A 17,032-nucleotide genomic window follows, 5' to 3' on the forward strand; every position below is an offset into this window, starting at 1 on the left:
TTTCAGAACATGTGTTCCCATCTTAGGTGGTAGGTCCTTGCAGTCATAACCAGCTTAGAAGCCAGCCCTTAATCTCATGAGCGACGCCTCACCTCTTAGCAGGAAATTCTGTCCTGGGACAACTTCTTAGTGGGGCTTGGTGGTGGTGGTGTGGCCCAGCTCGGCTCTAGGCAAGTGTGCAGACCATCACAGGGTTCACACAGCAGGGCTCTTTGCTCTATCCACAGGCTGTCTTCGACTGCGTGGTGACCTCCTTGAAGAATGTCTTCAACATACTCATTGTCTACAAGCTCTTCATGTTCATCTTTGCTGTCATCGCAGTTCAGCTCTTCAAGGGAAAGTTCTTTTATTGCACGGACAGTTCCAAGGACACAGAGAAGGAGTGCATGTAAGTGCCGCCAGCACATCCCACTTGATTTTGCTGAAGCATGTCCTGATGAGCCCACTCCACCCCCACAGGTCCACCTTCCCTCCTTTCTATCTTACCCATCTCCACTCTTCTTTCAGCAGAAAGACAAAACAGGGAATCAATAAACTTTTTATTGAGTGCCTCTTTTGTGTCAGACATGAAAACTTGAGTGTAAACTGTCTTGTACCGTGACATTTTACACTTGAGTTTTCATTTTAAACCCCTATAATGAGCTATTGAAATGAGTTTTATTTGCTTATTATACAAGTGGAAACTAAGACTCAGAAAGTTAACCTTAAGCAAGTTGCTCAAGGTTACACAGCCACTAGTGAAAGGGTTAGGATTTACTCCCATATCTATTGGGCACCAAATCCCATTTTTGCTCATGGTAAAAATACATTCCTTTAATAAAATTCCTTTTCCTTACACATATATGGTGATCATTATTACCCCCAAATTATTGTGGCCTGTAGAATGTGCTGACTCTTCCATGAGCTATAGTGAGGAGGCCCTCTTTCATTTCTGCTCTGGTTTTAGAGGCAACTATGTAGATCATGAGAAAAACAAGATGGAGGTGAAGGGCCGGGAATGGAAGCGCCATGAATTCCACTACGACAACATTATCTGGGCCCTGCTGACCCTCTTCACCGTCTCCACGGGGGAAGGATGGCCTCAGTGAGTGATTGAGTTGGCATGCTTGTATGTGGCTGCGATAGGCCCCCTGGTTGCCTTGAGAAGCTGACTCAAGATGAACAAGGCTCACCCTTTGTTATTGTATTAGGGAAAGTAAGGGGTTTTCAGAAGGTGACACAGGCAGAAAAGAGGAAGAATGAAAATTCTTCAGGCAAAAATGGAGAAGTGGGTGAGCAAATCAGGGAAATACTTGAAACTCTTAATGTTTTAGCCCATTATTGAGGAGTTGAGTGGAGCCATCTGACTTCTGTGGAACAAATGAGTTTTGAACAGCCCTGTACCCATAAGGAGAGTTTCTGAGAGCTGTTATAGACAGATTTATCCTCCAGGGGGGCCCAGTACCTGAGAGCCTGAGGATTGAGGGTTAAGAATGAGTTGGCAAAACCCAAAGGCACTTCCTGTGATCATGAAGAAGACCACAGAATACAGGTCTTATGCTGCCCATAGCTGAAAGCTAATTTTTCAGAGACTTAGCAATGACTAAGACACCACTTTCTGGTGGCAGCATGTTCTTGTTGGCAGCAAAATGTTAAATGGAAATCTAGGAGTCTCTTTGTATTGAACATGACAACCTAAACTATGAAATTATGTCCCTCTGTTGCTTAGGAGTCGAGTGCATGATGGAACAGGGGCTAGAAAGAGAAGCGGATTGTTGATAGCAGGATATGACACTTGGGTTTGGACTCAAAAAACTTAATGGAGGATCTGCAAAGTCAAAGAAGTCAGATAAAATATTATAATAGGTGGCATATCTCCTAATGAAGCCAAGACTGTCATCCACCATCTGTGCCCTCGTTCTGTCCCCACAGAGTTCTGCAGCACTCTGTAGATGTGACAGAGGAAGACCGAGGCCCAAGCCGCAGCAACCGCATGGAGATGTCTATTTTTTATGTGGTCTACTTTGTGGTCTTCCCTTTCTTCTTCGTCAATATCTTTGTGGCTCTCATCATCATCACCTTCCAGGAGCAAGGGGATAAGATGATGGAGGAGTGCAGCCTGGAGAAGAATGAGGTAACAACAATTGGTCTAAAGTGGGAGGCAGGAGGGGCTCCAGAAAGGATTCTTGGGCCAGCAGTATAAGAAAGGAGGACTGCATTTTCTTAACTTGATTAAGAATTATAGAGAGAAGATGAGAAAAGTAATTATTCAGTCATTAAATAAACATTTTCCAAGCACTGTTTAAGGCCTGTGTATGAGGCACAGAGATCTGGAAGATGTGTAAGATGTTTATGATGCAGTCATTACCTTTGTGTATGCATAGTCTAGAAAACAAAGATGTGTGGCACAATGATAATATCAGATATCTGCTTATCTGACTGCTGTGACCTTCCATGCCATGTATTTGCTGTAAGGGCAGGGAATGTGTCTTATCGCAGCTTTTCCAGCAACAAGCATAGTTCTGGCACACTGTAAGGTTTCAAAAGCTTTTTTTGAAATTTCTTTCCTTTTTTTTTTTTTTTTTTTTTTTAACGATGGAACTGAACTAGAAACGTTAGGGACTGTAAGAGATGTGACAGAAAGTGCTGTAGAAACACATAGGTAGGTAGATCTTTACTTCTAAGGGCACCAAAGAAGGCTTCCTGCCTAAATAGCTCAGCCACATGCTGTGTAAAGGACTTTTTAAATAATCATGAAGTCTCTACTCCACGTGACACACCTCCTTCAAGGTGATGCCTTGTCTGTAGTTTTGTCTAGGTGACCCCAGTTGCCATCTTTACTTGCCCAGGCCTGCCCTTTTTCCCATTCACCGTCCTCCTCTTCTGAGCATGGAACAGAGCCTGCCATGCTAGATCTATGGGATTTGAACTTGTGCGAATAACCGTGACTTTCTTGCAGAGGGCGTGCATCGACTTCGCCATCAGCGCCAAACCTCTCACCCGCTACATGCCGCAGAACAGGCACACCTTCCAGTACCGCGTGTGGCACTTTGTGGTGTCTCCGTCCTTCGAATACACCATTATGGCCATGATCGCCTTGAATACCGTCGTGCTGATGATGAAGGTGAGAGGAGAGAGGCACAAGAGCCGGCTGAGCGCCAGCGATGGTTCCCTCCCAGGGCAAGTGGGAAGACACCCCAACATCCCAGCCTGTCACTGCTTTACCTACTTTTCCATCATGGAATCCTTTTGTGATCTGTATTTTGTTCAACAACCCAACCTCTGGGGCTTTGGGGGTCCACTGAGCAAAATGCAGTGCAGCCTATAGTAGCCATCCAGGGGCTCCCAAGACCTGAGATGGCAATGGGAGGCAGCTTCAGACAAGGATGGAAAAATCAGGAGACAGAGATCCATCATCATGGGGTCTGAAGGAGCCTTGGCGTTTCAGAGAGCCTCATCTTATTTAATACTAAATGACTAACTCCAGTAACTAACTCTAGAAAACGTTTCTTCTCTGCCTACCCTCATCTCTAGGAAGACTGGCCATTTTGCTATTAAGTCTGGTGGGGCGTGGGTCTGTGTTTTCTTTTGTTTTGTTGGGTAGAGTGCTGGTTCTCCCCTCCAGCACTCGAAGTCCATCTCTCCTCCTATACCGTGTACCAGAGTCTCCTACAGGGCAGGAATGAGAGATGGCCAACCTCGGCGACATGTATTCCCCCTCTTACCTTAAGGCTGTGATTCTTTCTCTCTTCTTTTCTCTTCCTGGCAGTATTACTCTGCTCCCTGTACCTATGAGCTGGCCCTGAAGTACCTGAATATCGCCTTCACCATGGTGTTTTCCCTGGAATGCGTCCTGAAGGTCATCGCTTTTGGCTTTTTGGTACGTGGCTGAATGCTTCCCAGCACTGGGCTTGTCTCTTTCTGTTAGGTGCTTTCCCAGCCTTTGTTGAAAGGGAGGTGGTTACTGCTATTCCAGAAATCACTCACCTAGATGTGGGCTCGTTTTGACTGCTCAGTAAACTGCCATAGAGACAAGATGATGTGTGAGGAAGTTGGGAGAAAGGGCAAAGGCAGCCACATCCCAGGTTCATGCTTATGGAGCTATCAGCCCTGGTCCTGTGAAATTCTGTCAGCAGTCCAGAGGTGGCCATCATTGGGTTTTACTAGAACTGCAATTTATGTGTAGATGAAGGAGCAAGCCAAAGATTGGACTAATAAACTTCAAGTGCTTATTTACTGGTAAAAGGTATAAGAGTTTTATAACACAAATGGGAAAATACCTATCTCTGTTAGCCTCAAACATAGCAAATAATAGATTTTACCTATTAGTCCTTCTGCCGTTAGTAACATGAAGAATAGTTTCTGCCAAATAAAATAGGTGTTTATTACTTATGCCTATAAAGGTTAATGGCCTTTAAGAGGTGTGCGTGTGTGTGTGTGTGTGTGTGTGTGTGTGTGTGTGTGTGTGTGTGTGTAGTGCAAGGGGAAGGATTCTGGAATTAAGTCTGAGGAGGTTTGGGGATGATGAATTTTTCTGCTATGAGCCCTCTTTTTTCTTCTCCTCAACTACTATCAATAGTTATAATTGTTTGGCAAATTCTTGCATCTGTTCTCAAGAATGTTAAGAAAACCTAGCCCTTTGCTTCAGTGTCCTATAAACAAGATAATCCCCTTGGCCAACCCTCCCTCCACCTTGCTTCAGTGTGTACAGTGAGTTCAGTGGGATGCAAGCCCACGTGACAGCTGTTTCACACTTACTTAGGGTGTGAGCTACCATTTCAAATTACATGGGTATATGGCTTTCCCTGCAAGAAGGAGAACTTTGCTCATTATCTGAATAAGTGTTTGTCTGGTAGCAGCTTTAACAGAGACTCTGGGCTGGGTTCAGTAATTGTGAGTGTTGATTACGGGGGCTGCTTTTGGTCTCCCAGCAGGTTCTTTGAAAAACCATTAATTTGATCATTTTAGGTGGAGAGTTTAAGGGAACCAATTGCAGTTGGCTGCATTGTGTTTGCCTGGCTCCCTTTTGAGTGTTTTCAGACTTGGGGAATTAAAAAAGTAAAAGAAACTACTACCAACAAAGATGCCTTTATAATACAGTCTAGCCCTGAGCAGGGGGAGTTGACCGAGAGAGAGACACAAGCACCACAACAGGGAAAGTTTTTCTGTGCATGTTGATTACTTGTATGTGGTATTGACATTGTCTGTGACTTAAGTCCCATTACTTGTCTAATTATGGCGAATGCTGAATATATACTCACAGCCCTAACTAGATTCAGCCCTTGAAGCCTGCATCCTTCCCACCCTACTCCCATGTTTTCGTTCAAGGTCTAGAGGGATTTTCACTCTATAAAAGGTACCACTAATTCTGATAAGTCCTTACATTGTTAAGGCACTCTAAGCCTTCAGAATATCGTAATATATACTATTTCATTAGATCTTCTCAGTGACTCTGAAATAGGCATGGCAGATGTCACTATCACAATTGCCATTATTGTTGTTGTTATTTTAAATGAGGAAATTGAAGTTCAGAAAAATTGTATAGCTTCCTAAAGATTACATAATGACAGGCAATAGAATTGCAAGGAAAAAAAAGGAAAGGAAAAAGAAAAAGAGGGTAAGATGTAACAAAAATTGGTTGGTTATCAAGTACCAAATGCTTTACATATTGCTTTTCTCTCCATAACAATATCTTAGATAAGCATTCTTATTTTTTCCTTTTTATGGATCAGCTGGAGCTCGGAAAGTTTGAATACTTTGGCCAAGATTAGTAAGAGGTAGGGCTAGGATTCAGACCCTGTTCTATCTGACTTCAAAGTTCACAATAATCTACTAGTCTACACTACACTGTACTATTCTATGCCATACACCACAGTGTGCTAGTCTATACTACAGCATGCTATTCTGTATTGTAAAGCATTGTTAACTGGAATCCAGAGCTTCTGGTCCTCTGAGACTTAGATCCATGCACCAATATTTAGAAAGAATTAAAACCAAGAATTAGGAAGTTCACCCCAGGTTGGACAATAGGAGAGCCCTGAGAATTGAGGAATTCAGCGACTTAATTTAGCTCCACCACTGATAGACTAAATATTCTAATGGAAAGTGAATTTATGAAACTGTGTGCTTCAGTCTCTCCACATGCCCCGTAAGTACATGTGGCTTTGGAATAAGGCCTCTCTCAGCCTCATTTTCTGGTACATAAAATGAGGATAATAGTAGCTACCTTATGGCCTTAGCTACTTTGTTGTATGTATCCAATTAAGTGATGTTCATAACCTTCTGAGTGGATGTTCATTAAATATAACTTCTCTCTCTCTCCACACTCCTTTTCTCTCTTTATTGGGTATTTTTCCCCACTCTTGCCAACTTTTCCATTCAGGATTCTATGAACATGGGGTATTTGTCACTCCCTGCCTCTAGGATCCATGAGAGGAATAAATGAGTTGAAAGAATACCAAAGGCCTGGCCTAGTGTCTGGCTCATGTCGTAGGAATTCAGTGATGCTAGTTGTGAGGCTGGGATGGAGTATACTTCTGCAGTGCTCTGAGAGTCTCTTGTTTTTTATGCCAAGGATAGGATAAAATAATCCATTGTCCTGTGATCTTGCTGAGGATATCAATTACAGGTGTTTGAAATTTTCTTCTCCTTGTACTTTCTCTGTCTCCTCTGAATTTCTGCATTCTGTTGATTTTAATCTCTGTTTTCTGTGTTACAGACTGCCCTTAAATGTCCCAGGGGCAAGCAAGTGAATTGTTTTTGAGATTCAAGTATCCTTTTTGTTTGTTTGTTTTTAAAGGAACATGGTCTAAGGTCTGTGTTCATCTGAGCCTAGGAGATGGATGCATAGTCCACCCCCTCCTGTTAAATGGAGTGTTATCTGGTTGGTGGATTTTCCAGGCCTTTTATATCTCCTTCAGCCCACTCATTTTATTACTGCTTCCTTGTACTTAGTTACATCTCCTCAAAAGGTATAACAGCAGAGAAAAAGGGGAAACATGAAGTCTATTCATCCTATTACCAAACAGTAGTTGGTTTGAAAAGGCTCAATGGAGTTAGAAGGAGATTTTTGGCACATCTGTAACCTTTAATCACTTACAACTTTTGTGACTTTTGTTGATAGTTGAAAGTCAGACTGTATTTTCTAGGGCACTTGATGCAATAGAGAGAATTTAAAAGCTATAGCTGTATGACCATGGCGATGGTTTCACAGGTACAGACGTTTCCCCAAACCAATCAAGATATATACCTTAAATATGGATAACTTTTTATTTGTCAATCATGCCTCCATAGAGGTTTTAAAATATAAATATTTGTTAAAAATAAAAATTGGAAAAACCTTTTTTACATATAAGCTTTTGGTGACAGTTTCAAAAAATAAAGTCTTCAAATGGTGATGGAACTGCTTTCCAAATGAGAAATTCCCAGATTAGTAAAGGAGAAATGGTATCTCTGGTTAGAAATGGGAAACTGAAGCCAAAGTGAGTGAACTTATGCATGAATTGACAAGTTTTACTTCCAAGTGACAAACAAAGTTATATAATGAAAGATGTCTTTTCTCCTCTTTTTTTCTTTCCTTTTTCTGATGTTCATATGACTGAATTCATTTGGCAGAACTATTTCCGAGACACCTGGAATATCTTTGACTTCATCACCGTGATTGGCAGTATAACAGAAATTATCCTGACAGACAGCAAGGTGAATGGCCTATAAGATCCATGTCTGTAAGCTTGGTCCTGGAGTAGCATTTTTAAGACTCCTCTGTACATTCAGTCCATTTTTAACCCACCAGAGCAAATGTGTACCCCTCTAAGTGTTGGGAATTTACTCCCTCACTGCTCGGCATTAGCCAGGGAATGAAAACTTGGGAGTGGCACTGGATCTCCGGGAAGGCTTTGTTGATCTGCATGACTCAGGCAGCAGACCTCTAATGGGGTAGGTGGAATAGACGGTGTCAGAAGAGAGCTAGTATGCATAGCATTCCACTAGATTCTCAAAGGAGGCACAGTGTCTTTGCCCTCAAAGTTCATAGACTTGTTCCATAAACTTGCTCTTTCTAAAGACGTATTTTTTCCATAAACTTGTTCTTTCTAAAGACGACTCGGAGAGCTCATGGTAACTCTCTTTGAATATTAGAGGGCCAACGTGTGCTAGAGGGGTTCCTAGATCTGCTCTTTTTGTCATCTAAGTGCAGACTTCAGACCACTCAGTAGAAGACTAGGAAGGCTGGTTTTGTGAGCAGGGTACCCTTCTCAGGTACATCCTTTACCCTTCTACCTGGGGATAGAGAGCAGGCATGGGAAGACTTAGGAGATGGGCCTCACTGGCCAGCCCATCAGCTGGAATTGGGGTTAACAAAGACAGAGAGTGTGTCCCATTTATCGGAATGAGGGATAAATACACAAATACTAGTGCTTAGATTTTTCTAAATGACCGTAATGTTCCTAATTATATGTTTCCTTTTGGTCCACCAGCTGGTGAACACCAGTGGTTTCAATATGAGCTTTCTGAAGCTCTTCCGAGCTGCCCGCCTCATAAAGCTTCTGCGTCAGGGCTATACCATACGCATTTTGCTGTGGACCTTTGTGCAGTCTTTTAAGGTAAGAGGTACCAGCAAATCCTCTCTGAGGGTTATCATATCAGACAGCACAGCCAGGCAACACTGGCGTCATTACCCGAGTCCCTTCACCTCTGGGAAGCTGAAGCTAGTAGAACGGGTGTTTGTTAGAAGCATTCAGTAAATACTGCAATTCTTAGTTACAGCACAGCTTGGCTTGACTGGAATCAGCTTATGTCTACTGGATAGAATCTCATTTTAGAAAAACACCTTGACTTTGTGACTCAGGCATCCTCTCTGTCTGCTGAGGCAGGAGACACGTTTTATAAGATGTGCTTTGTCCCTAGAGATTCCAGACAGTCCTGAGTAACCCCATCCATGTAAAGAGCCAGTGGTCTGTAGTCAGATGTCCTCTGCATTTTCAGGGACTTTGGGTGTTTTTATTTCACATGAAAGTTTTTCAAAGGACTCACTGAGTTGTGTTTCATAGAGAGATGATTCATATTTAGCCCCACCTTTGTCTTCATCAGCGTTTATTTCCTGAGCCACTGAACACAGGGTATACTAATGGTCACCTCTGCGTCCTACAAATAAATAGGGACATCTGGGCCGGTTAATATGCTGTGTTTCCTTTGAACAGTCAAGTGGAGCTGTACAGCCGTGTATATATAATAAATAAAAGTAAAAAATTGACAGCTGAGACCCAAACTTTCAGTAAAAGTTTCCTAAACATACTTAAATATCTTTGGGCTCTAGCAAGTACCATAAATTAGTTGTTTTTAAGCTTTGGGGGGCAGGGGCCTAAATGTTGTTCAAATGCCTGTTCTTACTAAAACGAGTTTTCCAGTGAATGTGTTTAAAAATAAACTGGATGGAATTACATGATTCAAAGATGAGAAATTATGAATTCACCAAATTGACTTTATTTTAATTATTTATACAGTTTAATTAAAAATTAAGCTAAAGATTGGGAGGCCGAGATGGGCGGATCACGAGGTCAGGAGATGAGACCATCCTGGCTAACATGGTGAAACCCCGTCTCTACTAAAAAAAATACAAAAAACTAGCTGGGCGAGGTGGCAGGTGCCTATAGTCCCAGCTACTTGGGAGGCTGAGGCAGGAGAATGGCGTAAACCTGGGAGGCAGAGCTTGCAGTGAGCTGAGATCCGGCCACTGCACTCCAGCCTGGGCGACAGAGCGAGACTCCGTCTCAAAAAAAGAAAAAAAATTAAGCTAAAGAAGGCAAGCCAGTGAACTCATGGTTTCTCATCACTTGAAAAAGGATTTTTCCCCACATCCATCATTACTGATTTACTTCCTCACCGAGGACCTGGAGTTTGAGATGTGAGATCAATTTGAAGGATGCTCTGGCTCCTAGGAGCGACCTTGACATTTTTATCATATCCAGAACAATTGTTTGGCATAATGACTCCCACGGAGGCCTCACCTCAATGAAAACTATTTTTCTAAAGCTAGATATGGAAAGAAATCTAAAACCTTAGCAAGAATTTTCTGAGTCTCAGGTGATTTTGGATTTAGAATTGGAAACACAAGATGCTTTTAAAAACTTTTTTTTTAGAGTATTGCCCAATAAACTTCAGTTGTTAGTCTCTTAAAAAATATGTGTCATCCTGTCATATTTTCACAATTACCAAGTCTCTGAGAAACCATATACTATTGAGGGCAAAGATAATATTGTCAGAATTTTCTTGATGGCCAAATGGTTGACTTATTCCAGCAAATACTACAGAGAACAGAGAAGACAGGTGAATTTGCCTCCAGGTGACACTGTGTTATAGATAGATGTTTCCTTTTCAGAACAGTTCTGGGACACAGTATAGAAGTTTGATTTTTAAAAGTCAGATTAGCAAAGGCTGCCTCTGCAAATAGAAAGCAGAGAGCCACACGATATAAACAGCATCGACATTGCCTATACCTCCCCCACCTTCCCCTAAACAGCATCCAGTTTTCTCCATCTGACCCCTACTCTAGAGTTCTTCCCTCTTTTTCCTTATTTTGTGTTAGAATGTATAAACATGACAAGAAAGGAAAACAGAATGAATCTTTGCTTTTCCCCCTAAGTTGGGAGTAGGGAGAGATAAACTAGGGACTAGAGTGGAGGCCATAGAATAAGGGTAGAAGGTGAAGATGAAAGGCAGCAGCACTACAGGCACAAGAAACCCTGTCTCCTTCCTTCTGGCTTTCTGTAGAGGAGGTCCACATTGCCCGTCAAAGTGCAGCCAACCCCCATCACAGAGCCTAGGAATCAACACTTCCTCGGAGAGGGAATTCTCCCACCCGCTTTCAGTCGCATTTTAATTTTAGCCTCTATTCAAGTTGTAAATAGTCTCATAGGGCTCTTCATTTTGTTAGTGCTGTTGAAAAGCTCGGCCCTGTTCATGTAGTCTGAAAGCCTCAATTGATCTCCTGGGATTCATGGTGTGCACAATCAAAACAGGGTGGAGACTCCTCATAGCACTGTCTGCCAGGGAGCTTAGTGGATGGTAAAGAAGAAGGACTTCTCTGACAGCACTGAGATCAACACAAAATTACAATGTCCCACTCTGGCCCCAAATCCAAACTGTCCTATGTCTGCATCCTCCTCCAGCACCAAGGCCAGTTCCCTGCCTCACATCTCCTTGCCTTGACTGACCCTCACCTCTAAAACTGGAATATTATCCCAAAGTGGCAGTAAGCATGCACAGTATGGAATTTTGTGCTACATGGCTTCATGGAAGAGTTTTTTGGTGGCTAACTTACCAGGCTTTTGCATGAAACATAATAAAACGTCAGGAGGCTTAAACACTGGGAAATGACATTTCATCAGAAAATGAAAGAGCCTTCTGGGAACTTAAAAACAAGTGAGACCCCAGTCATTTCACTTTGATTCCAGAGTCTTCACTATGGGCACCACTTTGGGTATGGGAGTGGGAGAGGGTAATACAGGGATTTGGAAGCCAAAGCTAGGTGCTTCGTATTTAATTTACATCACGATTGCTAGGTTATTAATTTTCTGCATAGCAAGTAGGATGAACCCCAAGTCCAAGAAGTTTTCCCAGCTTTCCTTCTAGATATGGGCTATACCTATGGGTGAGTAAATCTTCCTGATAGAAGTAAATTTTAAGCCTCCCTTTGGCCAACTGTTTACCTATCTGTCAGAGGACAAGGATGCCTGAGAAAGTATTGCACCTCAAAACAGAACAACCTCAGGGAATAGAGAGCCCAGTCTCTGTTTGCATTAGCCTCCAGGCAAGATCCTGTACTGCCAGTGACTGCAGGTTGTTGAGTCTGGGTGCTGCCTTTGATTAATGTCTTATCTCTGCTTTCCTTCCAGGCCCTCCCTTACGTCTGCCTTTTAATTGCCATGCTTTTCTTCATTTATGCCATCATTGGGATGCAGGTGAGCTGGTAAAACAAGGGCCCAGTGGGGGACAGCTGTTACCCAGATAATCTCTGGCTTAGCAACTTAAGCATGCAAGACCTGAAGATGCTTTGAACCCCTTCTTGCCTAAGGGTGCTCCCGTGAGGTCTTGTCACAATGTGACCTTGGGAATTTCACATGTGCAGTGGCTCCCCATTTAGCTTGCCTAAGAATTCAGGGTAGTCTGGTACAAGGGCTTCAGCTCAGGTTGTCAGATCATGGTGCTAATTCATAAGCAGCTAGGCTTCTGTGGTGACAGCAATGGAACTAAAGCAAAGATGACACCTTTGTTCTTAGCCAGAAAGATCCCCCAGGAGACTAAGAAGTGGGAGCTCATGTCAATCTATTTCTCAGGATATCTGGTATTTTGACTTGGCCTAAAAGAAGGTCAGATGTTAGTTCTTCCTGTATATGGTGACACCAAATCACCACATATAGTCATGGCTGTCTTATAGAGTCTTATACTTACACAGTCTTGACTGGCTCCCTAAGGCACATCACTGTGAACAACTCATGGAGTTCCTGGCAGCCCGCTCATTCCTAGGGAGACTCAAGGGCCACATGCCAGCTAATAAGGCCATGCAACTTGGTGGACAGTTCCCTTGTTTTCCCACCCCAGGTGTTTATGCAGGTAGCCAGGGGCCTGCTAAGCAGAAGAAGCCAAAGGACCTTTCAAAGATGATGGTTGTTCATGGTGGGTGAACTCCTACTGTAAATAACCAGCAGCACATCCATGAACCTATCTGGTTGGAGACACAGGCTTTCTGCTTGTCTCCAGAGGACTAACTTTCTGACTTGGAGATACTGTGACTAGATCCCAGCAAAGAACTTCGGCTATGTGACAGCCTCCTGCAGTCAGGCAGTCTGGCTGCCTTGGGCCTGCCGGCTGCCTTCCCAACTGTGTTGCCACCTGGAGCTGCTGCTGGAGTGTCCCAGCCTTGCTGCATCTGCAGCCTTTTCCAGAGCCTTTCTGAAATGTCTCTTCCTTTCACTCTTCTCTCTTGCCTGTACTTCTTGGTTTCATTCTTTAACTCTATTACTGGAGAAATTTGTTCTCTAAAAATACAATAGAATGTCAAGTGCCAAAATGTGTGAGACTTGGTTGAGAAGTCATGAGTTCTCCTTCACTGAGGATATTTCAGTAGGAATTTAATGATCATGTTGGCAGTGTTGGAAATAGAATTTCTGCTGAAGTTTCAGATTGGCTTGGTAACGCCCATGAAGTCCTGTCTAACTCCAGTATATTTGATTCTGGAATTAAAATATTCTCGAAGAGCCAAATGAAAGCTTGATTTAAATTATTTTTCCAAAATTTATTTTTTTAATATATAATTGTAGATATTTTTAGGGTACATGTGATATTTTAATGCTTGTATATAATGTGTAATGATCAAATCAGGGTAACTGCATTATCCATCACCTCAAACATTTATAATCCTTCTTGTCTGGTTATCATTAAGTTCTTTTTGCATATGCTCAAAATACTTCTTACCCCTTTTCATCTTCAAACAATATAAACTAGAATAATACCATCTCCAGTACTGATCTGGTATGAATACTGTTGATTCTGATAATGGCGATAATGCTATTTACCATTATTTAAATTCCTTGGTGTACAAGACACTGTACTAAATGTACATGGAGAGAAAGAAAGTGAGGGGGGAGAAAGGGAGGGAATGAAAGAAAGACACAGCAAGCATCCCCAGGCAAGACATATGACTAATGTTTTTGAGTAACGTGAAAACATTTATAGGTGGGTTTCATTGTCTCCACTAATGTTTAGTGTAGTTAAGTAACTTATAACATGCTCAAGTTCCCAGACAGTAAGTGAAAGAGGTGAGTTGTAAGATCACTAGTATTTATTTTTACCCTCTAGTTGGAGGTAGAAGTTGTTCAGTTATGAAACTGTAGTCTTCAGAATAACTGTGCAGTCTAACATCTTATTCCCCTCAGATTTCTTTCCAAAAGATAAGAGCACTATGTCCATTCCACAGAGACATGAATGACATTTCTGCTATGACTTGCTTTGAGCTGGCCATCCCCATCCTGGTCTGTGACAGAAATACAGCACCAAGCACAAAGCAGATACCTGAGCTTGTTGCTAGAGAGACTGTTTCTAATATAGTCACAAAAAAAACTGAGGGATCTATACAAATAAACACAAGGGCAGGGACAAGCTTTTGGAAACGTATTAATAGAAACAAGGTATGTCTGAGAAAAACCATTATTATTCCAAACTTTCAAAAGCACCTTGGAAAAAGGGACCTTTGCAGAAGAATCAGAAGTTAGAAAGGAGGAGTAAGTTGCTGGGAATGAGAAAGAGCCCTGTGGCTACATGGTGTTAGGAAGTGGGATTGTCAGCCTTAGCTCCTTCTCGAACCAACTGTGTGAACTTGGTAAAGTCACAGTATCTCTCTTTACCTTAACTCCCTCACCAGTACAGTGGAGGCATGGGTTAAAGACCTTCACAAGTATCTTCTAGTTCTAAAGTTCTGTAATCCCAAGTGAAATCATTTAAATCTATACTCTCGTGAGATTTTTATATGGGGCCTCAGCATCCCTTCTTTCTCTTCCATACCCTATTGATGGAGGTTTAGGTTAGTGACAAGGACTAAGTGAAAAGTGAAAAAAAAAAGTACAAATAATTTAAGACCACCTTCACAATAAATATACGTTTTTGACTTAAATTTTGTTTTGTTTTGTTTGTTTTGTTTGTGTGTGTGTTTTTGTAAAGATGAGGTCTCACTGTGTTGCCCAGGCTTGTCGTGAACTCCTGGGCTCAAGCAGTCCTCTCACCTCAGCCCCTCAAAGTGCTGGGATTACAGGTGTGAGCCACCATGCCCAGCTTGACTTAAATTATCTTAGATTCAAAATAGCTTTGGTTTCCTGGACTATTACTCACATACTTTGTGCAAAATCACAATGTGCTCTCCAGTTAGTTTGTGATTGGATAGAGGTGTTTGAGAAAATCATAATGAATTCAACTCATGATACTTCCAGGAGTGTCATAGGGAAAAAAAGACACTGTAAGTTGTATGTCTGATGAATCAAGGATAAATCGTGAATTCCGAACCAAGAGGGTGAAAAGAAAGAAGAGGGCAGGAAATGTCAACAGGGCAAGGATAAATGTCAGTGCCCTCCTGGGGTATCCAGAGTTAATTAGATTTGATTGCTTGGGTGGGATTTTTTAAATGCTACTATTTGTCTCTTTGGGGCCCTCTAGCTTCTTCTCCTCTTTCCATTCTTCTCTGCTGCTGCCTCACTTGCCACCTCCATTCTCCCTGAGAGACAAGTAGTATTTGGGTTTTGAAAAACAGCGTTGAGAACAAATTCCCAGAGCAGGTGTCAGTGGGAGTTACTTGAGCAAAATAGCTGGGGGCAGAGATTGTTCCTCAATTGCACATTATAAAAACTGTGAGGGGGAAAATGTGTTCCATTTAGTATACATTGGATAAACTGAAGCATGTTCAGTGCAGGCTGAAAATTGTCTCAGATGACTGGAAAAGTAACCCCATAAGTCCTCAATTGTCCCAACATTGACTTGTGAGAATAGGTTCTGATACCCGAAATGTGATTGGGGAAGAAGAGTACATGTGTGAAAGCCTCCTTTTCATCTGAAGAGTGGAGGGGTTGACCTTGGCTCCAGGCAGCCCTGTGTCTGGGAGTTCATCATTACTCAGTCTCTGTGGATAAAGATCTCTGAGTGTTCACAGTGATCACATTCTAAGCTCAGTAGCCAGCAGCAGATCAGCAAATCTCACTCTGTCACTCAGAATCTGCCCAAAGCCATTTTTTGTTTTCCTTTTCAAAGTGTCCAGTTGGCCCGACTTTGTCCATCCTATTGGCCTGGACTTCATTTTAGATCCTGCACAAATGTTTCCTTTTGGATGGGATTTGGGTCTTTTGGATGATACATGTGGACATACGTAGATACATGCACATGGATATATGTGTGTTCATTCTCATGGATTCTACATTAATGACAAACAGACCTTCTAAGATGTGACTCAATGGATAGAAACATGTCTAAGGAAGATAGAGATGCCACTCTCTGACCTGATCTGCTTGTAAATTCCAGGGTAGCATCTCCCCAAGCCATAAATGATGTCTTCTTGCAAATTTGAATGCTCCCATCATGACTACCTGAGACAGGAAGAGAGGGGTAACTCCTTCCATGCACTCCTGCTGTGAGATAATGTCTTTGTCAGACTGCTTGAGTACCATGGTGACAGGTACCATGGAAATAAAAGACCAGATTAAGTGTGGGAGGAACTATGTACAGGCAGAATGACTTTGAAAGAGGCTGCATTCTACGTTATGCTCGGACCTTGCTGCACGGGTCCCCTTTGCTGCACTAGAGCAGTGGAGGATAATTATTCTTGCATATCAGCCCAAGAGCACAGTGTCCAGCAGCTCTCTGGGTCTGAGTTGTCTGCTTCAGGGGCAGGTCATCAGGAAGAGCCATGTACGTGGCTTTGCCAATCCCCATGTGCTGGACACATCACACAGCTTGGTAATGCTCATTGTTTTTCTGTTGTTTCTCTCCTCAAGGTATTTGGAAACATAAAATTAGATGAGGAGAGTCACATCAACCGGCACAACAACTTCCGGAGTTTCTTTGGGTCCCTAATGCTACTCTTCAGGTACCTGGATGCATAACTATCGTAGCTGGAGTTCTCCTGATGCAGGGAGAGAGAGTCAGTCTGCCTCTTCGTCCCATTTCCCATTGTATCTTTATTCCACTTCCTTTGCTCCTGTCAGTAGAAGGGGGACTGGGCAATGTCTTTGCCAAACTGCCCCATAACATTAGAAAGTTTCATCTTGTCTACAGCCATACCACCATGAATGTGCCTGATCTTGTCTGATCTTGGAAGCTAAGCAGAGTTGGGTCTGCTAAATACTTGGGTGGGAGAAAATTTCATCAATGTCTTTGGCTCAGCAGTTAATTTGCAAATTTTAACTTCAACATGGCCTGCAAGGGTTTGGGAGGGGGGAATGTCAGGACAGTGTTTGCAGACCAAATTCCACTTAAGGGCCAAAACCTTGGATAGCCAGGTTTATGTGGGGTCTTAGAG

General features: G+C 42.5%; 1 protein-coding gene across 3 annotated transcripts in view; it reads left to right on the top strand.

Moving 5' to 3' along the window:
- The window catches only part of CACNA1E (calcium voltage-gated channel subunit alpha1 E), a 337,914-nt gene that overhangs the window by 284,859 nt on the left and 36,023 nt on the right, over positions 1-17,032 (top strand). For all 3 annotated transcript variants that reach the window (XM_010368902.2, XM_010368905.2, XM_010368907.2), the window contains 9 exons: positions 228-388; positions 947-1,084; positions 1,912-2,113; positions 2,939-3,103; positions 3,749-3,859; positions 7,594-7,677; positions 8,454-8,579; positions 11,871-11,936; positions 16,509-16,600. In XM_010368902.2, the coding sequence (XP_010367204.1) occupies positions 228-388; positions 947-1,084; positions 1,912-2,113; positions 2,939-3,103; positions 3,749-3,859; positions 7,594-7,677; positions 8,454-8,579; positions 11,871-11,936; positions 16,509-16,600 (1,145 nt within the window). The remainder of the gene's footprint in view (positions 1-227; positions 389-946; positions 1,085-1,911; positions 2,114-2,938; positions 3,104-3,748; positions 3,860-7,593; positions 7,678-8,453; positions 8,580-11,870; positions 11,937-16,508; positions 16,601-17,032) is intronic.

The sequence above is a fragment of the Rhinopithecus roxellana genome, chromosome 8, assembly GCF_007565055.1.
Source record: "Rhinopithecus roxellana isolate Shanxi Qingling chromosome 8, ASM756505v1, whole genome shotgun sequence".
Lineage (NCBI taxonomy): Eukaryota > Metazoa > Chordata > Mammalia > Primates > Cercopithecidae > Rhinopithecus > Rhinopithecus roxellana.